This window comes from Xyrauchen texanus, chromosome 6, assembly GCF_025860055.1.
Source record: "Xyrauchen texanus isolate HMW12.3.18 chromosome 6, RBS_HiC_50CHRs, whole genome shotgun sequence".
NCBI lineage: Eukaryota > Metazoa > Chordata > Actinopteri > Cypriniformes > Catostomidae > Xyrauchen > Xyrauchen texanus.
Window position 1 is genome coordinate 17,656,514 of NC_068281.1, and position 16,027 is coordinate 17,672,540.

The 16,027-nt window shown below is 37.7% G+C and overlaps 1 protein-coding gene across 3 annotated transcripts in view; it reads right to left on the reverse strand.

Moving 5' to 3' along the window:
• Nucleotides 1-16,027, reverse strand: part of astn1 (astrotactin 1) — a 449,912-nt gene that overhangs the window by 37,874 nt on the left and 396,011 nt on the right. For all 3 annotated transcript variants that reach the window (XM_052129056.1, XM_052129055.1, XM_052129054.1), the window contains 3 exons: nt 8,995-9,263; nt 8,468-8,601; nt 8,183-8,334 (listed from right to left, as the gene is read on the reverse strand). In XM_052129056.1, coding sequence (XP_051985016.1) covers nt 8,183-8,334; nt 8,468-8,601; nt 8,995-9,263 — 555 coding nt within the window. The remainder of the gene's footprint in view (nt 1-8,182; nt 8,335-8,467; nt 8,602-8,994; nt 9,264-16,027) is intronic.

Sequence of the window (16,027 nt, forward strand, 5' to 3'; positions counted from 1 at the left end):
ATAGAAAGACCGGCATAGACAAAAACTAGAGTAAACATTGGTACGGCATAAACAGGATGGAAAGATTTGATGATGGAGAAAAACCTGAGTAGTGATGCATATGTTGCTTCTTTTTTGTTGGACAGGTAAGAAATTATTAATTGTTTAGACCACTTTCTAAAATATTATCATTGGAACTTACAGGAAACTCACACAAGTTTCCCTCAAACGTATGTTAGTAATGGACAGTTTTCAGCTGCTTTTACAAACACAACCGAAATCAATGTGTAATTTTCTTTTCTTTGTTATCACAGCTATAGTACAATATACTACCTCCTCCTCAATGAAACATACATATTCATAAAGTGGCATAAAAATTCATTCGTTTGGTAGCTTGGCACAGCGATTGTTGTGAATGTTGTGTAAAATTATATTGTATTGATTAAAAACAAAATGAGTTCTTACAGCATTCATGTACATGCTAAATTTGATCATCAAAAACAATTCTAATCTTTCCTTTACGATGACATTCTGTATCACTAGATAATTGAGGTTTATTTTACGCTAAGGAGTTCTCTAATAAATGTAATAACTGTCTTTAGAATTAACGTGAAATGTAGACAGTCTCCAAAGATTATTGATATATAATCTGATATATTGATATGAGGGACAATAATAATCTGTCCTTAACTGTAGAAGTCTGTTCGCTTCTGATGTTTGTTTAGGCAAAGCAATTATATTAAAGTAGTAATAAATAACTTTAGAAATTACCTCAAACTCTGACATTTGCCAGATGCAAATTGTATTCCAAAGCTGACGGGGGCAGCAGAGATGAAACAGTGTCATATCGGTACTTAAAGTACACAAAGAAGAGTAATGCTAACGCTAGCTAGAGAGCTACCGAATGCCCCCTTAATAAACATCTGTACCCCAGTGTTGTTATTATTGATTTCAGTAGATATTATTTTCTTCTAACACTGTATGCCTTGTAGTACTAATAGTCTTCAATCAGTCCCTGTTTGCGGAGCTTTTCCATTCGCTTGAGAAACAAAAATTAGTAGCAAGCATGAAAAACCCTGGATTTAAAGTTTCTGGTGCTCATCCAATGTAGAATCATTTTCGCTTCATCCTAAAAAAAAATTCTGTATACTATACACACAATATATAATACACATACACACAATATAGATAAAAATATACAGTAGGTTGCATTGTGCTGTATTGACATTCAGGCTGTTGATTGATAGTCAGTTGCCAGTGTGTTGATAAGAGAGAATATAATTTATGACAGTCCAGTGTGAGATTAATAAGATTAATAAAGTGCAGTGCTGATGTATATTGATCGTGAGAGATCAAGATTTCAAATGTCTGATTGCTTGGGGAAAGAAGTTGTCATGAAGTCTCCTGGTGCATGTCCTGATGCTGCGATATCGCCTGCCTGATGGTAGCACTGAGAGCAGCACATGGCTCGGGTGGCTGGAGTCTCTGATGATTCTCTGAGCTTTTTTTCACACACCGCCTGGTATATATGTCCTGGAAGGAGGGAAGATCACCTCCGATGATGTCTCTGGCAGTTCACACCACCCTTTGCAGGGCTTTGCGGTTGAGGGCGGTGCTGTTGCCGTACAAGGCGGTGATGCAGCCAGTGCATCACCGCCTCTTCAATGCTGGTGTAGAACAATGTGAGGATTTGGTGGTTCATTCAAAACTTCCTCAGCTGTCTCAGGAAGAAGAGGCACTGGTGAGCCTTCTTCACAATGGCCTCAGTGTGGACAGACGACGTGAGTTCCTCTGTAATGTGGACACCGAGGTACTTGAAGCTGCTGACTCTCCACAGGTGATCCAATGATGGTGATGGGGCTGTGTTCTCTGTCTTTTCTCCTGAAGTTCACCACAAGCTCCTTGGTCTTACTGACGTTGAGGACGAGGTTCTGCTCCTTACACCAGCATGTCAGAGTGTGCACCTGCTCTCTGTAAGCTGTTTCATAATTGTCAGTGATCAAATCTACCACCGTCATGTCATCAGCAAACTTCATGATGGCATTGGAGCTGTGTGTTGCCATACATTCTTGTGTGTACAGGGAATACAGGAGTGGGCTGAGACCCCTGCAGGGCTCCAGTGTTGAGGGTCAGTGATGAGGAGATGTTGCAGCCCATTCTAACCACCTAGTGTCTGCTTGACAGGAAATGTCAAGAATTTTAATCCTAAATCATTACCACATCTCTTGACAAGGTGCTGCCCTTCCCAATCTTCTATGTGGTCTTCGTCATGCATTGTATTTCTTAATATTTTGAGCTGTGATCAGATCAATCCATCATTGGATCTGTTTGAAAGCTTTCAAACCTGAGCATCCTCATTTTCCAGGCAACCACATGTGTCTTGCATCCACCTGGAGCACAGCATTCCCAGTATCAAGACCAGTTTTTGAGGAATGTGTGAGTGGACACAAGGTTCTGAAGAACCAATTGATCATCTGTGTTAAAAACCAATTTGGGCTCTTGCCTAAAGTGGAATAAAATCTCTCCGGAATCCTGTGGTGCTAGTGCACAGCACAGCAAGCACTCCAGTAAGATGACCAGTGGGACTAATTGGGGTTTAAGTTAAAGTACTAACATTAGCTTAAGAGGCCTTGGGCTGAACAAAGTGTGTCTGAGGTGGGTTCTTATGTTGCATGCAAAGCAAAGATGAAATATCCATAAAATGGATAGTTAACCAAAATGTTTAATTCATTATTTGGTCAACCTCATTTTGGTCCAAACCCATATTACATTATTCTGTTGAATACAAAAGTAAATGTTAGGCTGATTGTTATCTTCAGTTATTATTCACTTAATATTTTTGGTTTGAAATGACATGATGGCGAATAAATGATGACATAATTTTGATAATTTTTGGTTGAACAATTTCTTTATAAAAGTACTCCTTTTACACCTGGTAACATGCATCTTTGGTGAGCCGAAATAGATAAAGCTAAATACTTGAGGTCCAACAAATGAGGTCCAAAATGTTTTGGATTTGGATCATTCAAAACTTCTTTTCAGATAGTCAGAAATACAATTGACCACAGCACAGTTGTAGTCTAAAAACTCATCTGTCTTGATGCATCCCTGACAACAGCAAAGGGCCACCTATTCACCAGTCAATAAACCATTGTGGTTGAGGGTTTTAAACCTATTCCTTTTCTTCAGTGACGTGCAGATTTAAAACAAAATACAGATAACTGTCCAATGGGAATATTTGGGAAACCCCATACAAATATATGCAAAAAATATATTGAAATATCTTCTGTATGATGCATACAGTGACACAGACCATTCACTTTGGGTAAAAGTTTCTTCTAAAAATGTAGATCATGTGTAATAAATTAATAGGTCATGTAAAGCACTCACATCTCAAGTTTGCTTAATAAGTGTACTAGACAAAACTAACTATCATAATTATGATCAAAATATCACTTTTGAGATGAGATAAAAAATTTCCAAATGAAGCTAAGCTATCCCTCATCAACATGCAGTTACACATTGACATAGTAATTGATATTTCTGATCACAAGTAGTCACAATTGATGCATTTGAGGGCCTATTTATACTTAGTCACTTCATGTGTCCAAATTGAACGGATTGCTATTCCATTGTGTATGCACATTCCATTTTCACTTGGCCACATTAATATGTCTCTGAGAAAAGGATATAAATCCAATCTACTATTCCAATGCTAAATGCATACATAACATTCACATCCGTGATGTTAATAGTAGGTGTAAAGAGGGCAATCAATTTCACTCATCAATCCCTCGCAGAACCCGGTGAGCCTATGCGTATGATCTTTATTTAGCAACACATCTTCTAATATATGAAGCTTAGAATGAATAAACATCATCATGGTGAAAGTTTGATGTGGACAGAGAGATCCCATGTGATCCCATTCTGCCCAAGATAGAGACATGACTCAAGTATATGCTCTCTGATAAACACATCCCAAACTGTTTTAGCCAAAATGTATCAAATACATCAAAGTCTTTCAAATCATTCTTTTGACTAGGTTAATTTTAAAGGTCATAGGTGATGCTTTATAGTGACTTGATGCTGAGCACAATCTAGTGGTTATAGCAGAAAGTACAAGCAATATGTCCCAATTATCATGGGTCACTAAATGAAATCAACTGGTGTACAGGTGTTCCTAATAAAGTGCTTGAGTGTATATTTATATATATATTAGGGCTGCAACAGTACCCAAAATTCACAGTTCCATATGAACCTCGGTTTTGAGGTCACGGTTCGATATGGTTTCGATACAGCAGGGAAAACGAAGAATCTTGAAATTATTTATTTTGAAAACAGTGGCTGATGGGCAATAATTCTTATTGTGAAGGCTCATTTATACATGACTTCACTCTACATATTTATTAAACGAAATTGCAATACAAAACTTAAGAGCCTCTTCTATGCAAATTGTAATAAAAGTAAAAAAAAACCTTCAGGAACATCAGAGGACAATTACAGTGTATTCTTGTTTAGAGCAGACACTACAGATCTGGTGAAATGCATTCTTGTAGGAACTTTATAACTGGGCTGAAGCATGATAAGCAGATGCTTAAATACTATGTTCTTGATGACTGAGTATGGTTGCATATCTGCTGCAATACATCCTGTACTCTTATGGTGTTTGTTATTGCTTTAGCTCTTGTTATGGCCCTAGGTGTTGATGCACATTTTTGTCTACCAGATTTGTCTCTTTTCCGAGATGGAGTCTAGGAACAAGTCCAATGAGTTACCTGATGAGTCCTTTGTTTTTCATTTATTTTTCTTATTACATATTTTGATTATGGTAGTTTGACTTTAAAATAAATACTATTTTGTTCAAATTCTATGTATATATATATATATATATATATATATATATATATATATATATATATATATATATATATATATATATATATTTAGGTTCATTTTGAATTAATTTAACGTGCTGTCAAAATTAATTGCGTGAATGTTTTTTAACACGTTAAATATTTCAAATTAATCGCAAAAATGAACGCCTAAAAAAAAATTTACGCAATTAACGCGGTTGTATTTTTTCAACTTCCTGTGGCGGCTGACGTGTGAGTGCGACGTGCGCGCCATTCTAGTCCCGAGTTCGGCCGAAACGATTCATCCTGGAAAAAGATGGATAAGAAAAAGGAAGGATTTTTAGGCGGAAAGTTTCACTATAAAACACTGCCCGATGGATCTTTGGATAAAACAAAAGTAATCTGTGCATTTTGCAAAGCCGAATTTAATTACCACAGATGTAATTCGTCTTTGACATATCACTTGAAAGCAAAACTTTCCGAAATCTCTACGGGGCCTCGCCAATGTAAATTACAGGAGTGTGTTATTCGTGGGCAAATAACAAGATCTGTAAGTGATAGCTATAAACTGCCGCCCAGTTAATATAGTAGATGACGATGGACTGATAGAAATCATTTGAACTGCAACGGGAGACATCTCATATAATCTGCCCTCGAGAGGAAACATTGTGTCAAAAATACACACTTTGTATGAAGGCGAGAGGTCACAGAGGATGAACATGCTAGAGCAAGCAACGCACATCTTGCTCACAGGGGACCATTGGACTTCTGTTAACAATGACAACTACTTAGGCGTTACAGCACACTTCATTGATAAAGAATGGAAATTGCAATCATTTGCACTAACTGTGAGTAAAACAGAAGAACGACACTACACTGAGGCATGTGCTAGTCATTTTCTCGATGTCGCAAAATTATGGAAAATAGAGGGAAAGTTAACTGTACTTGGCACTGACAGTGCTCGTAACATGGTTGCTGCCGCAAGACTACTTCGATTTGAACACCTGCCATGCACAGCTCACATTCTGCAAAGAACTGTCACTCTTTCCATTCATGGCAGTGGATTTGAAAGTGTTCTAGTCAAATGTCACAAGGCACTTTAAGCATAGTCCATCAAACGCTCAGGAACAGCAAGTTGCATGTGGACAGAAGCAAGAATCACTCGTTCAGGACGTTACAACAAGTTGGAATTCGACCCTAGAAATGGTCAAGCGAATCCAGCTAATCAAATCTCCACTGACCACTACCCTGGCTCAGCAAAACATCAATGTTGCCATGTTGACTGCGCAGGAGCCTGCCAAACTGCAAAAGCTCGAGGAACTCCTTGAACCTTGCAGGTAAGTTAATATTTATTTCTTCTCTCTGTCTCTTGTTCTCTCTCTCTCTCTCTCTCTCTCTCTCTCTCTATATATATATGTGTGTGTGTTTTGTGTGTGTTGGGGGGGGCATGTTTATATGGTTTAAGAGGACAATTTTTTAGGTTACAAACTGGTAATTAAAAGGGTAGTATGCTATAAATGTGGTTTACGAGGACATTTCTTGTTGTTCCATAATTTAAATAGCTTAAAAACATATTAAATTATGTTTTATTGAAAATGTAAAAATGCATAAAGTTTTCTGTGAGGGTTAGGTTTAGGGGATATAATATACAGTATGTACAGTATAAAAATCATTATGTCTATGGAAAGTCCTCATAATGATAAGTAGACCAACGTGTGTGTGTGTGTGTGTGTGTGTGTGTGTGTGGCATACAGACAGGTATGTAGTGAGTTTCTGTGTAATACCAATTTATTAATACCAATTTACTGACATGTTTACAACATCTTGTGTTTTCCATTGCAGATATGTCACTGAACTGCTTGGGGGAGAGCAGTATGTCTCCTGTTCAGTGGTGTTGCCAGCCTTGTGCCACTTGTTCAGAATTATGGAGTCCACAGATGATGATCCAGTCTATGTAGTGAAATAAAAAAAAAACTTTACCACAGACCTAGCTAAACGGAAGGACAGCACCAACCTCACATGGCTGAAGATCGCTACTGCACTTGACCCAAGGTTTAAAGTCCTAAAGTGTCTTCCCAACGATGAAAGGAATGAGGTGTGGACTTCAGTAAGCAACCAGTTAATGACAGAAAGTCCTGAAAAACAACCATCTGAAGAGACAACAGAAAAACAGCTGCCAAAGAAGAGAATGATGTCTGTCTTGGTGGTTTCTTCTGAAATAGATACAGATGAAGAGGAAGAATCCATAGAACAATGTCTGAACCACTACAAAGTAGAGCCCAAAATGGACATGGAGGAGTGTCCACAACAGTGGTGGACGAAGAGAAAAGAAACTCATGCCAGGCTGGCACCCATTGCATGCAAGTATCTGTCAACCCCTGCAACCACAGTGCCTTGTGAGAGGTTGTTCTCGCTCTCAGGTCACATCGTTCAAAAGAAGAGAGCTTCATTGTCCTCTGATAATGTAAACAGTCTGGTCTGTCTCAGTAACTGGCTGAATGTAAAGGAGGACTAAGCCGAATAGTTTCTAGTTAATATTCTGAACTTTCAGCAATATTATTGAGTACAATTGTTTGTGTTCTTTCCCTGTTATTGTTTTAATATTTGCAAGGCCTATTGTGGATCTTTTTGCAATTCACTTGTTTTTTTATTGGCCTTGATATTTTTGAAATTCAAATGGCACTTTAACATAAAGGCCTGTGTATTTTTATTTCTGTAAGAAACATGCCTTTCAAGCCAACAGTCAATTTTGAGGACTTGATGGTCAGGAGAGAATCTGTGTTCCAATTAATAATAATAAAAGAAAAATAAACAATAGTATTTGAATGTAAATATAGTTTCTTTGTGTTGATTTTTACATTAATTACCATTTTACATTTAAATATACATTATTACAAGCTTCAGTCTTAAGGGGGAAAAAGCGATTAATCTCGATAAATTAAAAAAAAGAATTTAATCGATTGACAGCCCTAATATACATATATATATATATATATATATATATATATATATATATATATATATATATATATATATATATATATATAAATAAAACATATAAGGAATTTAACATGATCATTGTCTCAATTGAGCTTACCTTTAATAGAAGCCTAAAAATAATGCAGAAATTTACAAAGTTCATATTCATTTTATGTCACCTTTTCTGTTTAAGGTCTCCTAAAACTGCTTATTTTCAGGTTTAATACCATATTTCCAATGTGATCTCAGACCATATATACAAAAAACAATTCCCACTGTGTACATGTTATAGAAAATACATGTTTGTTTTTTGTTTTTTTGCAGCAAAGATATTAAATCTTTAATTTAGTGTTATCTCTCATTTATTTTACCTGTCTCAACTTTGGAGTGATCAGTCCGCTCTATCACCTTCTCCTGACTGATGAGGTAATCAACAATTCTTACTCCGATTGATGGCTCTGCATGATTCCATTCTATGATGACCAATGAACTGCTTGGCTCATATGAATGGGATAGCTTGAGCCTGAGAAGGATATACAATAAACACAGATCATTCATATTTGACCAAGATCCGAACTTTAAACCTTAACACATTTCAAGCACAGATACTGAGGATATTAAAATTGTATTATTCAAAGTATATTATAAGTACTCACATTGGCTGAGGCAGAGGAGCACAGGTGGGGAGCCCGTCTGTGCCAAAAGCGCTAGAGTCGCATCGACACCAGTCATCAATGACTTCACCTTTAGCAGAGCACCACAATACACTCATCATGGCCTCCTTAAGAGCCTAGATGACAGATACAAATAGGCAGATGTGAACTTGAAATTGAACGCTGAATACCTACCTATTAAAGGTGTAATTTATTTAACACTATCATAAACAAACTGAATTGCGAAATTCAGAGACTTTATGAGAGGGAGGAGATGGAACGCTTGTCGGAAAATTAATAGGAGAAATTGTAGCACTCAATATCATGGCAGTAGAACTGGAAGTCCCACATTTGGTTAAAAAAGCCAATCGACTGTAGCATTCATCTCATGTCAGAAACTTTTTTTTAGATTAGAGATGGAAAAAAATAAAGTGCACCGTTAACTGAAAATAGGTAACATTAGCTATAACATCAAGCCTAACAATCTTTGGGTTTCACAAATTTGGTATAAAGTGATGCATTACAGATACCTGGTAGGTCTCGTTGCTGTTGACTAGTTCGTAGATTGGCATGGCTTTAGTAATGTTGAGCAGCACAGGTTCTGCAGGACGTGCAGGCCCAGGGCTCATGTGGCAGAGGTGGCAGGACAGTGGGCACTGGCCCTGGCTGCTGCATTCCATACGCACCCCTGCTGCCATACGCTTGGCACCCGAGTCCAGCAGGCTGGCAATGTATGCTGGGTAAGTGAGCGTACGTGGCTCTTTGTCCCGTTCCTCTGACTCGTCTTGTGGAGAGTTTCCTGAAACACAGAATTCCGAATTTAGAATCTAAAATGTTTTTTTCTCACCCACACCTATCATATCTGTTCAGAAGACATGGATTAAATCACAGAAGTCATATGGATTACTTTTATGCTGTCTTTATGTCTGAAGACAAAACAATCAAGTAAGAAATCTTGGCGTCATTTTGGAGTCAGAACTTAGTTTCAGTAGTAACATCAAAACAATAACTAAATCAGCCTACTATTTGAGGTTTTGTATCCATTCAAAACTTAGAGAATCTCATTCATAAATTCATCACCAGTAGGTTAGACTACTGCAGTTGTCTCCTAACCAGCCTTCCCAAAAGGACCATTTGACACTTGCATCTCATTCAGAATGCAGCTGCCAGGATTCTCACACGAACCAAACAATCTGAGCATATTATTCCAGTCCTCAGGTCTTTACATTTAGAATAGATTTTAAGTAATATTACTCATTATAAATCGTTCAGTAGCATAAGACCTAAATATAATGCTGATATGATTGTTGAATATAAACCTAACAGACTTCTCAGATCATTAGCATCAAGTCAATTAGACATACAGAGGGTTCACTCAAAACAAGGTGAGACAGCGTTTAGCTATTATGCCACCCGCAGCTGGAACCAGCATCCAGAAGCGGTTAAATGTGCCCCAACAATAGCCACATTTAAATCTAGACTGAAAACACATCTGTTAAGATGTGCATTTTCTAACTGAGCATTGTGCTGCACTTATTGATTTCACTGAATAAGTTTGCTTTTGTCTTACTTTAATTTTAATTATTCTAATCAGGGAAGGTTAACAACAGTTGTGTGTTCTTTTTCATTTTAATATTTTTTCATTTTAATATTTTTGTTATTATTTCATGTCCTTAATTGTTTTGTTTTTTTATGTATCTTGTATTTTATTTTAAAATGTATATGTAAAGCACTTTGAATTGTCATTGTGTATGAAATGTGCTCTATAAATTATCTTGCCTTGCCTTGCCTTTTTGGAGCTTCAAAGTTCTGGCCAACATTCACAAGGCTGAAATATTCTTCAAAAAATATTTGTTTGTGTTCAGCAGAAGAAAGTAAGTCATGCACATCTGTGATAACCTGCTGTGTTTGTTGCTTGGTACTGTTCTGTATACCTCCAAAACATGATTCATATCTTTAAACACTTGCGAATCATGAACATAAAAATTAAACTGTTTATTTACCCTATAAAGATTTGCTTCTATTTTAAACTCATCCCATAAGAATATGAACTTATACTTGTTCACTCTGCAGAGTCCTGCACATAACAAAACAAACTGAAAGCTCAACAGCCAATTAGGGAATAACCTTTTGCTGCAGCACAATTTAATAAAAGACACAGTTGAACCACACACAGATTTTATGAGTCAACAGTGTGAGAAGAAAACACAATAACCCATTATTCCATCAGCCTTTTGCAGTATCAGAAAGGATATATTCAGCCCACCATTTTGTCTGAAGGACATGTGCGGAAATGAAAATTGAAGTCCCCTGTAGTACACTGATTAATAAAGAAACATGTGAATCAGTCCACCCAAATAGACTTTTGCTTTCATCTCAGCAAGCATCCAGTCTCAAATTACTTTTCTGATTTGCCTTTTTAATTAAGTTTTTTTTTAATTCAGGGAGAATCAGAGTGGGTCCTTCGTTATTCAGTATCCTAGTGCAGTCTGGCCTATAGGACTGGTGTTGTGTTTATAAATTTGTGATTCTTAACTGGTTGGTCGCAACAACAAATTTAGCTGCAGATCTGTTCAAATAGCTTCACAGACAGCGAAAACATTGGAGGAAAAAAAGCCTTTGTTGTTGATGTCAAAAGCCATCTATTCTATTCTATTCTATTCTATTCTGGTGCAAATTCCTCAGGTAAACATGGACAGGTTGTAGTCCTATATTGTGATATTTTCATTTACATTTGTACAATAAAAATTTTTCGTATGGCGTTGGGTGCCACTTGATGTCCAGTGTAAAATCTGGGTCCTGATGCAAAACCAGCCTTTGACGAGCAGGGTGGGGCTGAGCGGCATCTGGGCAGAGTGAGGCCGGGAAACCTGTGTGCCAAACCGGTCTCACGTTCCAGTGAGGGGCAGCAGGAGTATTTAGGGAGAGGAGACAGTGCAAGACGAGATGCGACCCCTCTGGGTGTGTATGTTTATGTTGCTGTGTTTTCAATTTATGTTGGTGTCACATAGAAGTATTGTTGTTTGTTACTTCGGTTCCCACATCCTCCTTTACCGAACTGTTACACTGGTGCCGAAACCTGGGAAGGCGGAGGGATGTGCTGTCGTGGAGTCCTCACCGCTGCCGTCAGCCAGGAGGAGGAGGAGCCATTGCTGTTCGCCGGTGGACGGAGGACTCGCTGCCGTCTGCTTTCTTCTCTCTGGGAAGATAAGTGGTGAATGAATTCCACCTGTGTGCCACATTGGTCTTGCATCCCAGTAAGGGGCAGCAGGAGTATTTAGGGAAAGGAGACAGAGGTAGATGAGAAAGAGAGACACATGAATCTGTGTGTGTGTGTGTGTGTGTGTGTGTGTGTGTGTGTGTGTGTGTGTTTGGAGTGGCTGTGGGGAAGCAGCACGTGAAATTGTTTTATGTTATGAGTAACATATAAATGTCTACATGTTTGTCAAGCCGGCCCGGCTTCCTCATTTCCCATGCATTCCTTGAACAGCATTACAGACATTATTCAGTAGGACAGGAGTCAATGTAATTTACCTTTTGGGAGGCGAAGGTAGGAAGGCTTTGGAAGGAAATGGCTCTTGATTTGGATTTCATCAACCCCTAAAATCCACTCTTTGGATGTACATTTATTGAGCCTCACTCTTTGTGAAATACAGTATGAATCTTGCTTAATTACTCATAGAAATCTAAATCATCTAAATTTGATCTTCTGTTTTATTTATTTGACGCAAATCATTGCAGATGTGCCAAGAAAAAAAACAAAGCACTTCAAAATGCATTCCACAAAGTTAATGGATTAAAAGGCCTGTAAATCAGTAGATTTTGGATGCCAATCAGAAGGCTTGAGCTCCTCGAAAAGACTAATGTGTTAAGTGTTTCATCAAATTAAATGCCAGCTGTAGATTAGGGAAGCATTACCAATATTACACTTAAGTGGTGCTTTAATTAGACAGAGTGAGAGAAAGACAGTAAGAAAATTTGGGGAAAGAGAAATATTAAAGATTGGAAAGAGAGAAACAGTAGGGAGAGCTCTAGAGTGTGCCAATTTGCTATGACATATTTTTTACACAGCTCTGGATTTTTGACAGTTTTGAAAATGGCAGAATGCATTGCAGGCAAAATTAAAATTGGAGATTGAAGGAAAACATCTCATTAGATTACTTTTATTTAAGATGGTTGATCTGCATGAAAAAGCATGGAAATCTAGACATCAGCTCAGTGTTCTTCACAGTGAAGAACAAGCCTTGATTTTCTTTCGTGGTTTGAAGAATTTTCATTCATGATAGCCTGCAAATTGTCAGCAATGACAAAGGTGAGAATTCACAAATTCTTTGGAGCCGCACAGTAAATATCTTTATTTATGTGCAGTGGATATACCACTGCACATAATGTATAAATCTCCTAAAAGACGATGGATGCCTAATAGACTAAACACTAGATGGTGCTCAAAGTCTTTAGGAGAGGACACAAGGAATCAGAGGGAAGGGTTGACCTAACTTTGCATTATCATGTCTGCATTGAACTGAAAACACTATCAGGAAAATTAACACTCTCTCATGTTTTTGACACATATGGAAAGTAGAAGACAGTATGAATCATCAAATTTAAAATAACTAATTGCTCTGTATGTTTCCAAAATTCAAGCGTTCCATCACTGAAGCTTTTAACCGTGTTTAAAGCACAACAGTCAACCAATTTGCATTGTGTTGTCTGGGCTAGGGATATACTTAACCTATTCCTCGTGACAAGATAAACTCACAAAACAGACGTGACATAATGATTTATACTTTGCACAGTTTATCAAGAGATGATTATCACAAAGCTCAAATTTAAGCACCCACTCCATGCAAGCAAACATTGTTCATTATGCAAATTGTACGTAGCATTGTGGGACAAAATTAAGATTAAAATAATTGGCCCCCTTTTAATTTATGAGTTGGAATTTTAATAATTTGCCACAATACTTACAGGATGCCGATTTGAAATTTGAGTTGAAATTTTACTTCTGAAAGAAGTTCAACACAATCAGACAACAGAGGACTTTCATTAGTCAAGCACTAAATCCAACAATATGTATTTCTTTGCATTTCATTCCATTGTAATACTTCTTGCCTATATTAAAATGAAAATATCTCCTCTACATCTCTCTCTGAGGTGTACTGCCTAATTTAAAATTCAGCTTTTAATTGAATTTCAATTTAATTGAAATGTCTAAGGCATTCTAAATTCAAATCTGAATAACACACAATCCTGGTATCAAGATTTTGTTTATCTTGCTGTTGTTAGTTGGTGCAGAAGCTGTAATGTGAAATCCAATCACAGGTAAAACAATGCTGGTGCCATATGGTGTTTGACAGTAACTTGTAAATACCCCTCCACCCTGTCCCTTTCCATCTCTCTTCTCTCACTTCCCCTGACCAGCCTTTCAATATTCCTGTGTTTGATTTATTCCACCAGTTTAGCACACGGCTAGCTGCTGGTCTTAACTGACATGCCTCTCTGTCTCTTAATAAAGCTGCTGGCATGTACAGGTGAGAGTGACTGGGCTTATTTACCTGTGATTGGACCTGCTTGCAGACACAAAGAGCAGTGACATCTTGTTTGTGAGGTGTGAGGGCTAAACAAATTCATCTGTTGGCACGTGTAGCTGGTAATGCTCACCAAGACCTCGCTCCGCGACCTGACCTGACCTGCTAGGCTGAGGGAATCGAATCAGAAGCAATTTGCAATGGATTCTGAATAGTCTTACATAGAACTGGCTGAGGGCTTTATATTTTAATCACATGGTTAGCAGGATAAACGGACAAAACTGAGGCTTACTTCTAAGCCATATTACTAGGTAAATGTTATAATACACAATGTAGAATACTGTTGAGAAAATGGTTGAAATATAATTGCAAACCACAAAAGGAGAGACTGAAAGGCAAGGATTGTCAACTATTTTCAAAAGATAAGAACAACTCATTTTAAACCAGGTGGTTATTGTATGAACATTGATGGTGGGCACATTTGTGCATGGATATTGCCAATTTGTGCTATGCACCAGTGTCAGAAATGAACTTTATTATTAAAGAGATAGTTCACCCAAAAAGGAAAATGATCTCCCTCCTAACATCCAAGATGTGTATGACTTTCTTTCTTGTCTTTTCTTCTGCAGAACAGAAATTAATATTTTTAGATGAATGTTTCAGTTCTCTAGGTCCTCACAAAGCAGCCAGTGAATGGGTTCCAAAATGTTGAAGCTCTAAAATCCACATAAAGGGAGCACACAAGCAATCCAGTAACTCCAGTGGTTACATCCATAACTTCAGACACGGTATGATAGTGTGGGTGAGAAAGAGATCCATTTGCAAGTACATTTTTATCACAAATTTCCCTCCCTGCCCAGTAGGGGGCAAAATTAATGTAGAAAGTGAAACTGAAGTGGAGATTGGTTGTGTCCGAAACCAACGGTAGCTTTCTTGTTGCCTTGTTTGATCCCTTCCCACCTCCGAAAACAGCCTCCGGAGGCATTATTGTCCTGGTTTCGGACACAGCGATTGACTGAGCAGGAAGGATAATTTGAAGTAAAAAATACTTAAATATTGATCTGTTTCTCAACCACACCTATAATATTGCTTCTGAAGAAATTGATTTAACCAGCAGAGTTGTCTAGAGTGTTAGAGTAATTATCTGCTACAGGTCACTGCGGTGCCTGCAGATGCACTAAACCCATATAGACATAGAAATATAGAATCATTTTAAATATATAAAATGTTAGATAACAAATAAAAGTGTATGTGGCATTTTTGACCCCATATTTTAAATATCTTGGACATTTTTGTAATTCTGATGGAATTTTTGCTCCAAACCCTGATTAATTTCTTACCCTGTTATGCACTGTATTGCTATATATATATATATATATATATATATATATATATATATATATATTTGCAGTCTGCTGAAATTATCCCTTGGAGTTAGAGAGCGATGTCAGCAGCAGGGTTTCTGTGCCAGGCAGGTTCCATTTCCTGGGCCTTTTCTGTCTGTACGCAGCGAGCAGCTGGCATGGCATTTATGACAGGATTGCACACTAATGGCGCTGTTCGCTCTTACTATAATTGCCATGTTCTAGCATACTTGCCAACCTTCGAGCCAACCTTTTATATTCATAGATGGTTGAGAGGGTGTGAGAAAACTCCATCCATCCATCCATCCATCCATCCATCCATCCATCCAATTATATATATATATAGTATATATAGTGATAGTAGTGATTCTGAGCCGGCCTGTGTATACCACAATCTTACTCAGGACGATCACAGTAAGAGTAAGACAGATGATGACCACCTGTTTTGGGAGACAAACAGCGATCCAGCATTGTGGGGAGATATAAAAAATTATTCGGTGAGAAGTATTCTTTTTAACAGAGGGACTGCCTCTTTCCATAACCAAAGCTCACAATATACTTCTTCTCTAAGGGATAGTGGTCTGGGTGGTAAGACTCGCTTGCTTACCAATGATTTATTACACACTCACTTATCAAACGGCCAGATTGTATCACGAGAGTGGCTTTTATAC